Source organism: Pygoscelis adeliae, unplaced genomic scaffold, assembly GCF_000699105.1.
Source record: "Pygoscelis adeliae isolate BGI_AS28 unplaced genomic scaffold, ASM69910v1 Scaffold62, whole genome shotgun sequence".
Taxonomy (NCBI): Eukaryota; Metazoa; Chordata; class Aves; order Sphenisciformes; family Spheniscidae; genus Pygoscelis; species Pygoscelis adeliae.
Window position 1 is genome coordinate 6,713,815 of NW_008824401.1, and position 14,922 is coordinate 6,728,736.

General features: G+C 38.0%; 1 protein-coding gene across 1 annotated transcript in view; it reads right to left on the reverse strand.

The window, feature by feature from the left end:
* Positions 1-14,922, reverse strand: part of ITFG1 (integrin alpha FG-GAP repeat containing 1) — a 92,194-nt gene that overhangs the window by 25,710 nt on the left and 51,562 nt on the right. The window contains exon 11 of the mRNA XM_009320340.1: positions 9,725-9,897. Within this exon, the coding sequence (XP_009318615.1) occupies positions 9,725-9,897 (173 nt within the window). The remainder of the gene's footprint in view (positions 1-9,724; positions 9,898-14,922) is intronic.

Here is a 14,922-nt window from a genome sequence, read left to right on the forward strand (position 1 = left end):
ACTCAAAAGACTGAACATATTCTTACTTTATTCCGGAACAAGTACAAGTGCACTTATCTGCCGTTTTCCTTAATCCCTCCACGGCCCTTTAGCTTAAGCACTACTTAAAAAGTGTCAGTGCTTTTTCATTATTTTATGAAAATCTTTTCCCACCTCAGCTCCATTAATAGATTTTCTTACACGCTGCATGATGTTTTAAACAAATTTAAGATTAAACCAAATCCCTACTGCTGGTTCCCCATTGTTTCAAAGCAAAATAGAAAAAACAAACCCCAACCTAGTAGCACAGTAAAAATAGAATAAGACAAACCAAATTGGACGTTTGCTGACATAAAACAAATACAGACAGAAAGACAGGCTGTAATACTGAAACAAGAAACACGAACGAGAGTACCAGGTCTGGTATAGCAAAGTCTCCCTTCTAAAGAATTTCCTAATACATGCCCATTTGTCAGTGGGAGACACAAGGTTCGTACGTGTACGCTGATGACTAATAGCATTATATGCTGTCTCTGATACTGTAACATTGAAGGTTTTCACCATTCCAGTGAGAGTGGCAGACTTTACCGACTGGGAGTCTGATTCTTTGGCAGGTCTGTATCCCTGGGAGCCCACTAGAATCCATCACTGCCTTGGCAATGGGAACAGATGAAGCTTACTCCTTTCTTTCTGGGGGCAGAGCCAGGAGATGGAGCAGACAATGTTCTGTAAAGCTAGCTAAGCATGTCAGAGCCCAGGGCAATAAACAAAACCACTTCTTCGTTATGACCTTGAACATACTGCTGTTTCAGAGGGTGACAACAAGGTGTTTTTCTGTATCTTAACAGCATCCAGTGCCTCCAGGATGCAGTCACACACATGCACACGCACACTTTTCCTTAGGAAAGGTTTTATTTTTCTTTGTTTCTATGGTATATTTCAGATAATTTGCTACTCATAAGAATCATATCCCACAATATTAATATTTCTGCTCCGTCCATTTCAGAAAGAGTGAGAGAAGGGCAAAACATTTACCCTGAGAACAAACATTTCTGACACCAAAGTAAATCAGTTTCCTTGCCCACTGCAAGTTAATATTTCAGAACCTGCAATGGGAAAAACGTAGGATTTTGTTCTCTGTAAGATGTGTCAAAAGTAAAATGGGATACTTAAACACTTCCCTCAAAACCTTACAATCACATTTCTTGAGCTTCTGTGAAAGATACATATTAGGCCTTTATTTTTCTGCCATGTACCTGCATCTGATTGAAGCTTAATATGAACAACCCACTTCTTACTATTTCACTGTTAGAAGCATGAGTATATTGAATTAATGTCCAGCCAAAATGAAATAAGGTGATCTGCAGTATTCAAGACATTGTATTACCTGTATCTGAGAACTCATAATCATAACTTGAAATTGTTAAGTGCTCACATTCATTTCATGTATTACAGAAGTATCATACCAGATTAACCAGCTATAAGGTAAGGTGACAACCTGAGCTAAGCGAATTGTTTCAATTTCTCTTTTTCATCATCTTGACATACACTTTTATTTTTTTTTAATTTGCAGGAAGTTTTACAAAGATGCTTTCTTTCAATTCACATTTTTTAAATTGCCAGAAATTATTAGATGATATTATTTAAAAGACAGAAGATTGTCAAGCTTGCATTACACTCTATGTACAGAGTATTGTTCAAGTCTAAATTATAAGCCTTGTGAATGGATAGACACAAGAAGTTTGTTTAGTACAGGAACCTCTTATTTCCTTTCCTTGATATTGTGCATTTAATGACTTTCAAAACATCACAAACCGGACAAACAATAACATAACACTAACTGCACTGTGAGAAAAAAGGAAGATATTAATCAAAGTGGCACGGAGCAGGGAAATGCCACTTTCCTTCGCTCATCTGTATCCACAAGAGAAACACAGGACAAACATCGGGAAGAAAAAAATCCCAAACCCTAAACAGATGCTTGAAGACTAAGAAGTGCACTATAGGAGAGCTATCGTGTAGAGGGAAAAAAATAAATAAATTCATAGATGTAGTGTACCTTGCGGCAGAGCAGCAGAGGTCTGGAGAATCCCTAATCAGAATATAGCTGAAAGTCTACTAATGTTTATCTTAACAGGCAGCAGGAAATTTCATTTCATACTACTACCGATGATTTATATCCATACAGTCCCTTTTGAAACACAAATACAAGCTTGCCTAGTAAAGTTACCAACTCAAAGATGTTACATATAAATGTTAAGCTACAGCAAATGTTAACTGTACCTGCAAGTACATACAAATAGGTTTAGATTCACTACTGTGAGTCATATGAAGTTGAAATCTGATTTTTTTTGATTTTTTTTTTTGAGTCAGTGTTATTGTTTACCATTAAAAAAAATTTAAGAACTTGCAGGGTAACAAACAAAAATAATTAAATTCTAAAGCTAATGAAAACTATTATAACTATACGTTGATCTGCTCGAGGGTAGGAAGGCTCTGCAGAGGGACCTGGACAGGCTGGATCGATGGGCCAAGGCCAACTGTATGAGGTTCAACAAGGCCAAGTGCCGGGTCCTGCACTTCGGCCACAACAACCCCATGCAGCGCTACAGGCTTGGGGAAGAGTGGCTGGAAAGCTGCCTGGCGGAAAAGGACCTGGGGGTGTTGGTCGACAGCCGGCTGAACATGAGCCGGCAGTGTGCCCAGGCGGCTAAGAAGGCCAACGGCATCCTGGCCTGTATCAGAAATAGTGTGGCCAGCAGGAGCAGCGAAGTGATCGTTCCCCTGTACTCGGCACTGGTGAGGCCGCACCTCGAATACTGTGTTCAGTTTTGGGCCCCTCACTACAAGAAGGATGTTGAGATGTTGGAGCGTGTCCAGAGAAGGGCAACGAGGCTGGTGAGGGGTCTGGAGAACAAGTCTGATGAGGAGCGGCTGAGGGAGCTGGGGTTGTTTAGCCTGGAGAAAAGGAGGCTGAGGGGAGACCTCATCGCTCTCTACAACTACCTGAAAGGAGGTTGTAGTGAGGTGGGTGTCGGTCTCTTTTCCCAAGTAACTGGCGAAAGGACGAGAGGAAATGGCCTCAAGTTGCGCCAGGGGAGGTTTAGATTGGATGTGAGGAAAAATTTCTTTACTGAAAGAGTGGTTAAACATTGGAACAGGCTGCCCAGGGAAGTGGTTGAGTCACCATCCCTGGAAGTATTTAAAAGACGGGTAGACGAGGCGCTTAGGGACATGGTTTAGTGGGCATGGTGGTGTTGGGTTGATGGTTGGACTCGATGATCTTGGAGGTCTCTTCCAACCTTAATGATTCTATGATTCTATGATTCTATTACTATTGGTGAGAAAGATGGAATTAAACCAAGGTTTAAACATGAACTGTAATATTAAACTACTTCTAAGTTTTGGGTTTTTAAGTAGAATTTACAGAAACGCATCACTTCACTGGAAGCATACAGACTTTTTTTTTCCCTGTTTACAAGCTAGCTATTATTAGCTTTATAATTAAAGCTGAGTCTTCTTTCTTGTCGGTTTCCAAGGCAATTCCTTGGCATTTATTTTATTGATGTCTTCAAATTATTTTGACTTCTCTACCAGCATCAAATTCCTCTTATTTCCTCTAAAAGCATCTTTGAAAAGCACGATGAGAAGAGTTAATAACTTAATAGATACGTAGCTTTTAAACAAATGCTTTGAGAATATCATTCAGGTGTCTTCTACACCACCTTGGTTTTTTCCTTTTTAAGAAATGGATAGTATTTATAGTAAGGAACTAAGTCATAACCTCACCTTTATCTCCAAAAGGATTAAATTTTATTCTTACCTTTCTTCACCTTTCTGGCCAAAATTTTAAATTATATATCCTGCCATTAGTATTTGAACAGCATTAGCCAACTAAAATACACTCTTGAAATACTAGTAGTTTCTGCTGAAAATTTTAATTTCTGATACATTTACTTATGTGTAAATATTTCCTCCTTTTTTGACTGAAAGTGAGTGAACATGACTTTCGTTTTCCTCAAGTATTTTCAAACCATTCTCTCTTGATAATATACTAGATAAGGATTTTATCATGAATATGTAGGAATGACCTACAACACCTAGAAACAATTTCAAAATAACAACCTCTAAAAAGCAAACGAATGTGCTCACACAGCAACTTCCGAATAGAGGAAAAAACAAAAAGCGCTCATTTGGTGGTGGGGGAGTCTTCAGGTTTGCCCCAAATATACAGACCAAAAAAGAAAAGCTATATACTTGCAGCCTTCCTCACATCTGCGTATATAAACAGCCTTAGTGCTTTAAATTTCCATCTAGTTTTCAAGGTGAGCTACGTTCCGAGTTCCACTGAAGGCTGCACATATAACTAGTTGTCTTTGTGCACAAACTTAATTTTTTTTCATATGGACAGTCAAGTGATTCCCACTTGACTCAATACAAGATAAAAAAATAAGCACTGAAATAAAACATTAATAAAGGATTGTAGATTTTGGTTACATAATAATGAACGCTAATGGAAACGAGAGAGAGCGCGCGCCTGTGTCTGTCTGTCTGTTAGTAACTGTTAGCCACTTCGTATCTTTCTTGATCCTTCTCAGTCCCAGCCCACTCCCAGGGCTGTGCCCGTACGGGAGCTCCCCTGTGCTACATCCCAGCACAGGAGGAGGAGATCTTGGTGTGCGGGCCATTCTTTTGAAAGGCTGCAGCAACAGGGACAGTTGCAGTGCCTTACTGTTTGCAGAGGGAAGAGAAATCAGCTGTTCGCTGCCTCCTCAGCTGTTCAGTTCCTTCTTGGAAGAACTCCTGAGGTCTGAATTTGGCCTATGAGCTGCCAGTTGAGTCCTTACGTTATGTAGGGCTTTAATACACAAGCATCACTAGAATCACAGTATCTACCTCCATGTTTTATTTCTGCTACATACTACAATTACCAAGAGCAAGTTTATGACCTTCCTATGATTTTGAACCAAATTTTGAAGATTCACGCCATGAGGAGAAAAATCTCCCTGTAACAATGAACATCATCAGCATCCTTAAAATGACAAAATAATGTCCCTGAAAGCCTACGGGAAAACGCAGAGACAGACACTGCTACAACGGTAAAACCTTAAAATCAATGCTAAAGTGCTACACAAATGTGTAACAGTCAATATTGAACAAATCAGCTTAAATACCGAGAAGAGGCAGAGCAAAAGAACTCTGAACTAAGACTAGCATATCACCCTTAACACGCTATTTGCAGCACTTTCAGTATTTAGGTATTCACACCAATGTATACACAGTGGCACCTAAATTGTGTACTACCTGCAAAACTTTATCCCAAACAGCTTACGGATGACGCTCAATAAAGTATACAGTTGTCTACAATTTGGAACCTTCTGAACGAAGGTCATCTATGCAGCAAGCTAAATTTAATAAGGCTGAATTACTATAAGCAAGGGTTAACACCAAAGAAAGACTGAAGACTTATCACAGTTTTAACATACTACTTTGCAATTAGAATTAAGTAGTTACTGCTTAATTTCATACATCTCTCATTCTGTCAGTTTTAGGCTAGTTCACTTACAGTTATACAGGGGACATCTAAATGACTAATATCTTATTCCAGACATTCAGAATAATTGGATTTGCCTCTATTTTTTAGATATGCTCAATTACAGGGTACTCATCAATCCTACATTTAAAAGAAGTCCTTTATCCAACCTTACTTCTGACAAGTGACAACAATGATTTAGGAAGAGATAATTCGGTCAAATAAGAGTCCTTTCAAGTAGACCCATATAAAGGATTAATACATATACATTAATTTAAAACTGAGCATGAATACCTGGGAAACTTTCTAGAAGTGTGTTATACTCAAAGTTCTTCATTCAACTGTCCATATCCAGTTGTTTGTTATCTCCAAGTTTCAGTCTTTACTGTTATTTATCACCAACGTCAGAGAGAGAGATACTGTACTTCCAACCTTACCGTTACTTTACCAGTGAAAAACATTCCCTTTGAATAAAAGCATCATTGAAAGAAATGCTTCCTTAGATTACATATTTGCAGTGCAAGATGCCAATTATTAGCATCCAATTTGGAAACAAGTTGTTAAGCAAAATTTGTTTCATCAAATTAGGTGCGAGAAAGACTGGTGTTTATAGACTCACATACAGTACTTACTTACACTTTCAATGTTACCAGAGTCAATTTCAAACCAGGATGTGAAAAAAATGAATACACTTAGATAAGATAGCAAGTAGAGATGAACCAATGAGTAACTATTGATAAAATCCCTTTACCTATTATTATTCTATACACACAATTTCAAATACAGTCATAACTAGAGGGAAGAAAAATTCATTTATGTATCTAGCCTGAAGAAAAATCTGTGGACTGGAATTCTAATGTGCAGGTTTTGTGTCAAGTCAGAAGTTAAAAGAAGTCATAACAGCCAGATAAATATGTAAGAATCGACTGTGAATTCAGCATTTTCACCTGTTGGAATTTCTTGAGTCTCTGGGTTCGAGCCCCCACTGCACTTGCAACCACAAATGAGGTGACTTTTTTTTCCTGTTATTGCTGTTAATAAGGAATGTCTCCATGCTGTCAGAGTATTACACACTTTTATTCAAAATCAAAAGAATATGCAGGAGATGAAACAGCATAGACTTACGACAGTTCTGAGAATACCTGAAGCTATTAATCATTTTTCCTTACTCACCTGGAAGGACAGTAAACCAAAGTTATTCCTAACTATCATGTCTTTATTTCAGTGTTTTGTAGGTATTTTTAAGGACTTGATCTGAAAGTGCTTTCCAGAATTATGATGAAAGCATATAATTGATTTTAATTATATTCTTCCATTATCAAGTATCAGTATATTTTCAGATGAATAAAATGCTTTCTACCTCCTTTAATTTCTTTAAGTTACAGACAGCAACTAGAAGCTAGGCTTCCGAGACTATAGCACAGATTGAGGTCAAGAGTTTACAAAAATGCTTTTATCATTTAATCACAGTAATCAATCATTGAAATTAGATCTGTAGATGTAGCATGAAAGGCTTCACAGAAAGAAATAAACAGCTCAATCCAGAAGTGTTTAAAATCAATTAAATAAGGTTTTCAATTTAATTTGCTCTAATTTAAGAAGAGCTTTTAATTCCCACACTGTTTTAATTCTCTCCACTCTATGACCCAGTTACGCATTTTAAAAAGAAGTATTTGCTTAAATCTCTCAGAAACAATGAATTAATATTACTCTGAAAGTGACATTTCATAGTGCGTGCAAAAAATGTGACTTTCATTCCCATCCCAAAGTACGAAGAGTCTGTTTCCATTACTTTTCTACATATACTAGAAATATACAGTGCTAACACGCAATGTATTTCTTAATTCTTAGTTTACTTACTCTTTTTTTGCCAGACTTCTTCAGCTCTCTGAACTTCCCTTTTGATAACCTGTCAAATCATCTGCCAGTACCTTCAGTCCTTATGCCTTACTGTGTCACTCACCTTTGAAGTCAAGTTTCAAAATAACTAAGACACACCCAACTGAATAAACAAACAATTTCAGAAGGAAGGAGAATAAAGATAGAAGTGTATCGCAGTAATTCATTGCAATGAGACATAGGTAACTTCCTGGACTTTCATAGGAGTAACTATTTATAAACTATTTAAATCTTTTACATAATATAACATTGCCATAATTATACACCAGCCAAAGGACAGAGGCTCCTAAGAATCTTAAAAGATAAAATAACTTCAAATAAACTCCTGAACTCCATAAATCTTCATGAAGTCTTTCCGAAGTGTACTAGCCATCAGGATACATACTAGAAAATAGCCTATAGTACAGCTCAGAACACAAGATTTGTGGGGCTTAAGTAAAAATAAAGACAAAACCAACTTTATAGTTTAGATGTCACGGTATTTCAATGCAAAAGGAAAGACTTTGGTTCTAGTCTGCTCTCTAGACTGTTTAGTCTGTATTCAATGACTGCTGAACAGAAGATGCAAACTCCCAACTCAGCGAGACTATGGAATAAAAAAATCTGACATTCAGGGCTTGAGCGCTTTAACTTTGCCTATGCAAGTTCTGGGCAGTAGCAGCATCACCTCCTTCTCCTCTGCCATATCTGAATATAAACAGCTGCTGTACTAGTTATTTTAAGGCTTAGAGGTACAGAGACAGAGCTCAGCTGCTCACTGCCTTGTCTTTGAATCACATCACGTAGGCTAAATACAAGCACGTAACTCTTCAAACTGGGTCATTTTTAGGTATATGTCAGTATCTGAAGAACTAACGCAAAAATGTCAGTGGGTGACTCATGTTTAGGCAACCACTAGAGGATCTGAATTGACTTCTTTGACTCCAGCATCTAAATTCTGTCTATATACTGTTTTAAGCACCAAAGTGAGCTCCTCGGTTCTTTTCCTTACTGAGTATTATTAATTCAAACTATAAACCTGCACCCAAGCTCATCCAAAATACCATACAGAGGAAGATAATAAATATACCTGTAAGAGAGACTTATTTTGCCTTGTAATGCACTAGTGCAAGTATTTGTCATAGATCCCAGTAAGGAAGATGTTGAGACTCCATAAGGTATTGATTAAAATACCTTTTACAAGCTATGACATGAGGAAGAAAAAGGGGATAGCATAGATAATCTTACATCTCTTCAGATGCTGGAGAACCCAAGTTGTGCAGCATCAGACAGACCTCTAGTCAGGGCACAGCACGCTGCGCATATCCTGTCTGTAGTGAGGTTCACTGGCATTATGGTCTCTAGAGCTCTTTCAAGTTTTTCTTAGAAGCAAACAAGTCTATTCATCATTTCAACTGCCAAGCAAAAGGATGTTCACATGAAAACATGCTGCTTCACTTCAAGGTAAAGACAAGGACATGCCAGTAGTATCATCACCAGGTGCTAAGTGAGAGCTGCGACAGGCTTCTCCGTTACGATTAGCTGGCTAAGTTTATCCTGCAGCCAAGTGATGCGCACAACAGCACAGGCGGGCACCTACTCAGGTCAACTGTTATGTGGATCACTAACTCCGCAATGTACAATAGTCTCCCTGTAAGCATCACTACATGCCCTCTCCCACCTAACACCAGATGGTAGCAATACAAAGTATTGGGAAAGCAAGTAATGAAGAAAAAAAAAAAAAAAAGAGGAAAAAGATTAACGACACAAATTTAATAGGAAAGGTTAGAAGCTTCTTTTTTTGTGGGGTGGAGGGAGTTTATTTCAGTTAAATTTGGACAATATAAAAATCACTGGTAAGATATTAGGTGTATCTAAAATTCCTCATTCTCAAAAGGGGCAAAACACTATAGCATTTTTCAGCAGTCACCAATCTGTGTTCACTCCATGTGACAGCATGGAACAGGTTCCCCAGCTCTCAGCAGCCTGGTGTTACTAGCCAACACTGAAAGCTGAAGTCAGGATTTTACAGAAGATGATTTGGTAAAGGAAAGGGAGAGATCATCAGCTCCTGTGATCCAGGAGGAGCACCTAAAATGGTACTTCATACTCCACTCCCCGGTGCAATTCCCCACCAAGAATCACAGTCTGAGCCTACACAACTGTGCATTCTGAATATACCATGTAAATGCAGACCATAAAGGGAAACATTTAGCAGATATCAAAAGTCTTGTTCACTTGATAAAACGAGATGCACTAAAATTAGTAATTTGTATGACTGATGATTGAACATGCATTTGATAGTCTTTATTTCTAGGTTTACATATACTCTACCTTCCAGATGTGTTCTTTAGTATAGCAAGAGCATCTGGGTAGCCATCCATATTGTAATCTCCAATATGAAGTGTAATTGGAAATGAAATTTCCATTGAAGATTTGTCATTTTGATATGGCACAAAGCCCCAGAGTGTGTCTTTATTTCTGAAGTCTTGCAAGACTGGAATCCACTGTAAAACAAAACAAAACAAAAGAACAGCTAGATAAGGAAATCCATTTTATTTATTTAAACAACCTAATTCTAATTAAAACAGCTGACAGTTCTTCACTGCATCAGGATTCTTAACCATTTACAAAATTCCAAAGAGGAAATAAGGATTCTTTCCTATCTCTGTCACCAAATGAAAAAGTTAATTTGAAGTCTTTTCTACGCTCTAAATTATTCCAGAACAGAAAAAAATAGATAAGGTTGTAAGAATAAATGAACTGTGTTTTGGAGCGTGTCCAGTGTATGGAGATATTCAGGAACTACTTCACTGAAATTCAGGCTTGCCTGGAATCTGTACTAATCCTTAAGTGTAGGTAAGCCCAAACCATCAGGGCCTTGAGATCCTGAGTCCCCTTGTTTTTCTTGGAATTGCAAACAGTAGGCAGCATTAAAGCCAGAGGAGGGATGCACCCTCATTAAATTTGTGGACAACACCAAACTGGGGGATACAATCAATATGCTTCAGGACAGGATAGCCATTCAGAGGGGACCTAGAGAGACAAGAATGGGCAAACAGGGACCTCATAAGAAATCAGCAAAGTCCTGCACAGGGGAGTAAACCCCTGCAACAGTACAGGCTGGAGACTGACCAGCTGGGTAGCAGCTCTCCTAAAAAAGATGCGTGGGTCCCAGTAAACAGTAGGCTAAAGCCAAGTGTGGCAGCTATGACAGCAAACAGCATACTGCACTGTAACTGCTGCCTGTACTCCTGCTGATTGAAGTAAGTGATTATTTCTCTTTATTCAGCACTCGTTAGTCTGCATCTGGATCCTGCGTCCAGTTTTGTGCTCCATGGTTCAAGAAAGATTTGAGAATATTGAGTGTGTTTAGAGAAGGGTCATCAAGATGGTCAGGCGTTGAATGTTTACTCATAGGACAGGCTGAGGGCACAGGGCTTTTTCAGCCTCGAGAACAGAAGATTTAGAGGGGACCTAATAGCAGCCTTCCGATACCTGCAAGGAGATAACTGAGAAGATGGAGCCAGGCTCTCTACTGAGATACATGGCAGAAGAACAAGAGACAATGGTCACAGACCGACACAAGGGAGGTTCCAACCTTCTTTAGAGATAAACAAAGATTCACTACGATGACGATAAACTAGGAAACAGGCCCAGAGAAGCTGCAAAATCTTTGTCCTCGGGGGTTTTCAAAGTTTGACTGGATAAAGCTCTAAACAACATGGTCTGAATTCAGTGTTAACTCTGCTTAAAGCAGGAGGATGGATCTCCTAAGGTTCATTTCAGCTGGAATGATTCTATTCTTCATGGATATTTAGAAGTTCAAGAGCTTCAATTCCCCTCCTATCTCCCCAGCAGCACCAGATACTGAACTGTTTGATAAGAAATTAAGATTACAGTATCAAATTGAAAGTACAAAAGAAATGCAAAGTATAATTTCTCCCGGACAAGAAATAGAATGTATCTGCACTTACTTTCCACAAAGTGCTGCAGAGGTGCTAAATAGGAATTTATCTTAATTAAAATCAAAGTAATTTCACAAGTTGGTATGAAGCTGAAGTACCAGGGTTAACAATTCAGTGCTACAGAAAATTCAGTGCCATCTTTGAAGCCAGAAGGAATTTTAAATGTCAACTAACTGACAGTGCCTTCAAAAGGACAGAAGGGTGCCATCTTAAAGGATCACTATCACCAACATCAAAAGCACTTAACAGCATCTTAAATGTCTCTCATTCAAGCCTTAATTTAGCTATTTCAGGAACCAGAACTAGATCCCTGACAGCATCATTTCCTGCTGTGGAGAGACTCCCTCACTAACACAATCCAGTAACCAACAACATTCCTGCCACACGGCAGTTGCGTGCAACACATGGACTGGTCCCTTGAGATTACATACAACCACATGCATATTAGAGAAGCCCCCCAAATTATTAAAAAAGTGCACTAAGGTCAATTTTGTTTGGGTATCACAGATGGCTTAGAAGCCTGGAATAGTTCTGCCAGACACCGCATATACTTAGCACATGTCTGCCTGCATAAGTGATGATATTTGAACTGCAATGATGATCTACAACGCTCTTGATGAAAACTCAAAGTTGAAATTAAACATACTTTGACCCTCGCCTCCCCCCCAACACATGCATGCCTATTTAGTTACTGTTAGCTGCTGAAGGTTTGGAAAATCTAAGGAAAGAAACAGAAAATAAGAAAGAGACCCTTAACCTGAGGGAAATTTTTCAAAGGGTTAGATTTGTTGGCACTTATTTGTCATGCAGAAGACAGATGAAACCGTATTATTGCAAAATACTGTAATTTGAAAAACACTGATTGAAATCCGAACCATGAAATATAATATAGTTTTTACTTTACACGGTATCATTCACACAGTCATTGCAATGAAATCCAATTATATCCATCATATACTTTCTAAATGTTCCCATGTTTGGTAACGTTATTTTAAAGAAACAAAATTAAAAATGAATTTTTAGGTGCAAATCTGAATCTGTATTGTTTTTACTCTACTCAAAGAGTGATTCATAGAAAGCAATTTTAGAATCAGAAGGTCTACAATGAAATGCAGAGACATAAAACAATACGTGAGCAAAACAGAAACATCACCTATTGCTACCAAGCACGCTACAGAGTAAGATTCATCCATCTCACTGAACCAGTTGTGGGACTTCTTAACAGCAGTTGTAGAACATTTCAAAAACATCAGTCTTGTTCGATGTGTACCCAGAGCACGTTCTAGCACCATACGTAACTTACTCTCACTGTTTAAATTCAGAGTAATCCACACTTTTGGTGAAACTCATTCTGTATATTTCTATTCTGAACAGCAGTATTGTGTAATGTAATGCAAAATTAATTGTTCGTGTGCCTCAGGACATATACTTCAGTACAGAAGACAAAAAATGAAAATATGTTTGTCAATAATATGAATCTCCTACTTCTTTTGTGTTTATTAATCCAGACAATTACTTTAAGCTCCATGTTTGCTGTTACTATCTTAATAGGAAAAAGACAAACTAATTTTTTTTCCTTTTACACTAAGATAGAAATAGGTGGGTATAATGAGGACACACAAAGCTGTTTTTTGCAGCTTTCTTATCATATGATTTCTGTTACCTAGCTCAGATGAAAAAACAGATTAAAAATGGAATGAGTGTATCTAAAAGAAAATTTAAATGAACCCATAAAATTCAGTCAGAGAAATCAAAGATTTACTTCTTCCCCTTCTGTTGAATTCCATTGCATAGCACCACTAATGTCATTACTTATTACATTTATATAGATATTTTTACTCCTTCAATTAATGATTTGTAGACTAAAATAAGAAAAATACCTCACATTTAAGTGCTTGAAAATTTGTTTTCAAACTCTTCAAATACTTGTTTTTCAACAAGTAGACGAGATAATGGTTTACTGCCCTGTGAAAACAGCATCTTTTTCATTTTGAAAAAGATCTCGGGTACTTGAGAAAAATTTAAGACTAGTTGCACTCACCCCACTTAACTCAAAAAAGGCTCATTTCTTTCAGAGTCCATATTCTTCTATACATTGGGAAAGGCAGTTCTCTTGCTCTAAAGCCTGTTAACAGGTTTTTGAGCCAAAACCGTGGGATTAGCACATCTCAATTTTTAAACTATGTCCAGAAACCTATGCAGCACAAAAACCCCATCCAGCCAGCTGCCCACTTCCAGGCCACCTAACACAGGCAGGGAGCCAGCTATGAGTCAGAAAGCATTTGGGAATTGGTAGCCCACTCTTGGCCAATATCTTTTCTTGAAATGCGAGGGTTTCTCCTTTCTATGACAAACACTATCCTGTCCTACAGAAAGATGAGTATCAAGAGCGGCCTGAAAGAACTGGCCATAGCAACAGGAGTCCTTTTCCCTGGGGGCTCCCCCTCTACTGTACATGTGCATTGTAGTTCAGCTGCACATAAAAATATAAATCCAGTGATTTCAGGATGCATTAGGCTTTCAGTGCGTACGAAGGTCACCTGAATTCCATACACAGTCAAGTAGCCACTACTGCATAAAAATAAACAAAGTAAATTACTAAATACATGACACCGACGACAATCCCCAAGATTAATTTAACAACATAGAAAAAAAGTAACCAAAGCAGTAAAAGTCATATTTTCGATGCTGGAATGTGGCTCACAGCCCCATAGCTGCTTTGAGAAAAATGAGCAACTTAGAAATGATGAGAGGATCTTGTAGAATCTGAGATTTATGAAAATTACAGCAGCTGCAATCCCCCCCGCCCTTTTAAACTGTTATAAAGGAACAAGGAAAAACTTCTAACAGTGACCAAGTGCAGCTGATAGTCAATGCTGTCAGATACACCTCTCTAGCCTAGAGAATGACACCACAAAGACCTGTGGTTTGCTGTAGGATGCACTGCTGTGTTCTACTTCAGAGCTGCTAGATTTATAAGCTATACCCCTTATATTGTACAGAGAAAGGTTATAAGAATCATCAAGCCTACAAAGAAACTCTCAAATGAAGGGACTGAAATAATACTGTTTGCCTCAGGAAACGAATGAAAAATCATACTGAGTACATGCCAAAATTAAAAAAAGATTAGTCATCTCTAAGAATATCATAATATCTAGAGTTTCTACAATAAAGAGTACCAGGGACTTTAAAACAAGTTTCAGGGAGAACTCGGTCTAATTTTCAGGATCTAGATGAGAGATCTAAATCAGCTAGCAGATTAGTCTGTAGCTATTGCAGGTGAATTTAAAGAAGTCTGAGGTGTCCTAACACCTGCCACAATTTGAAACAGCATATGGGATTCTACTTCAGATCTCGCAGCAATTCTTCTGTTGCTATGGAAACATTCACATTCTTTAAAAATTTTAGTAGGTCTGTATCTCCTTAAGTCACTCATATGTATTTTGTTGCCCTTTACTTTTGCTCCATCATCCAAAAGAAGAAAATTTATCTGAGATATTTCTAATACTTATAAAGGTTAAATCATTAAATAAATTAAAACCTATGGTGAAAGCTCATCCTTGA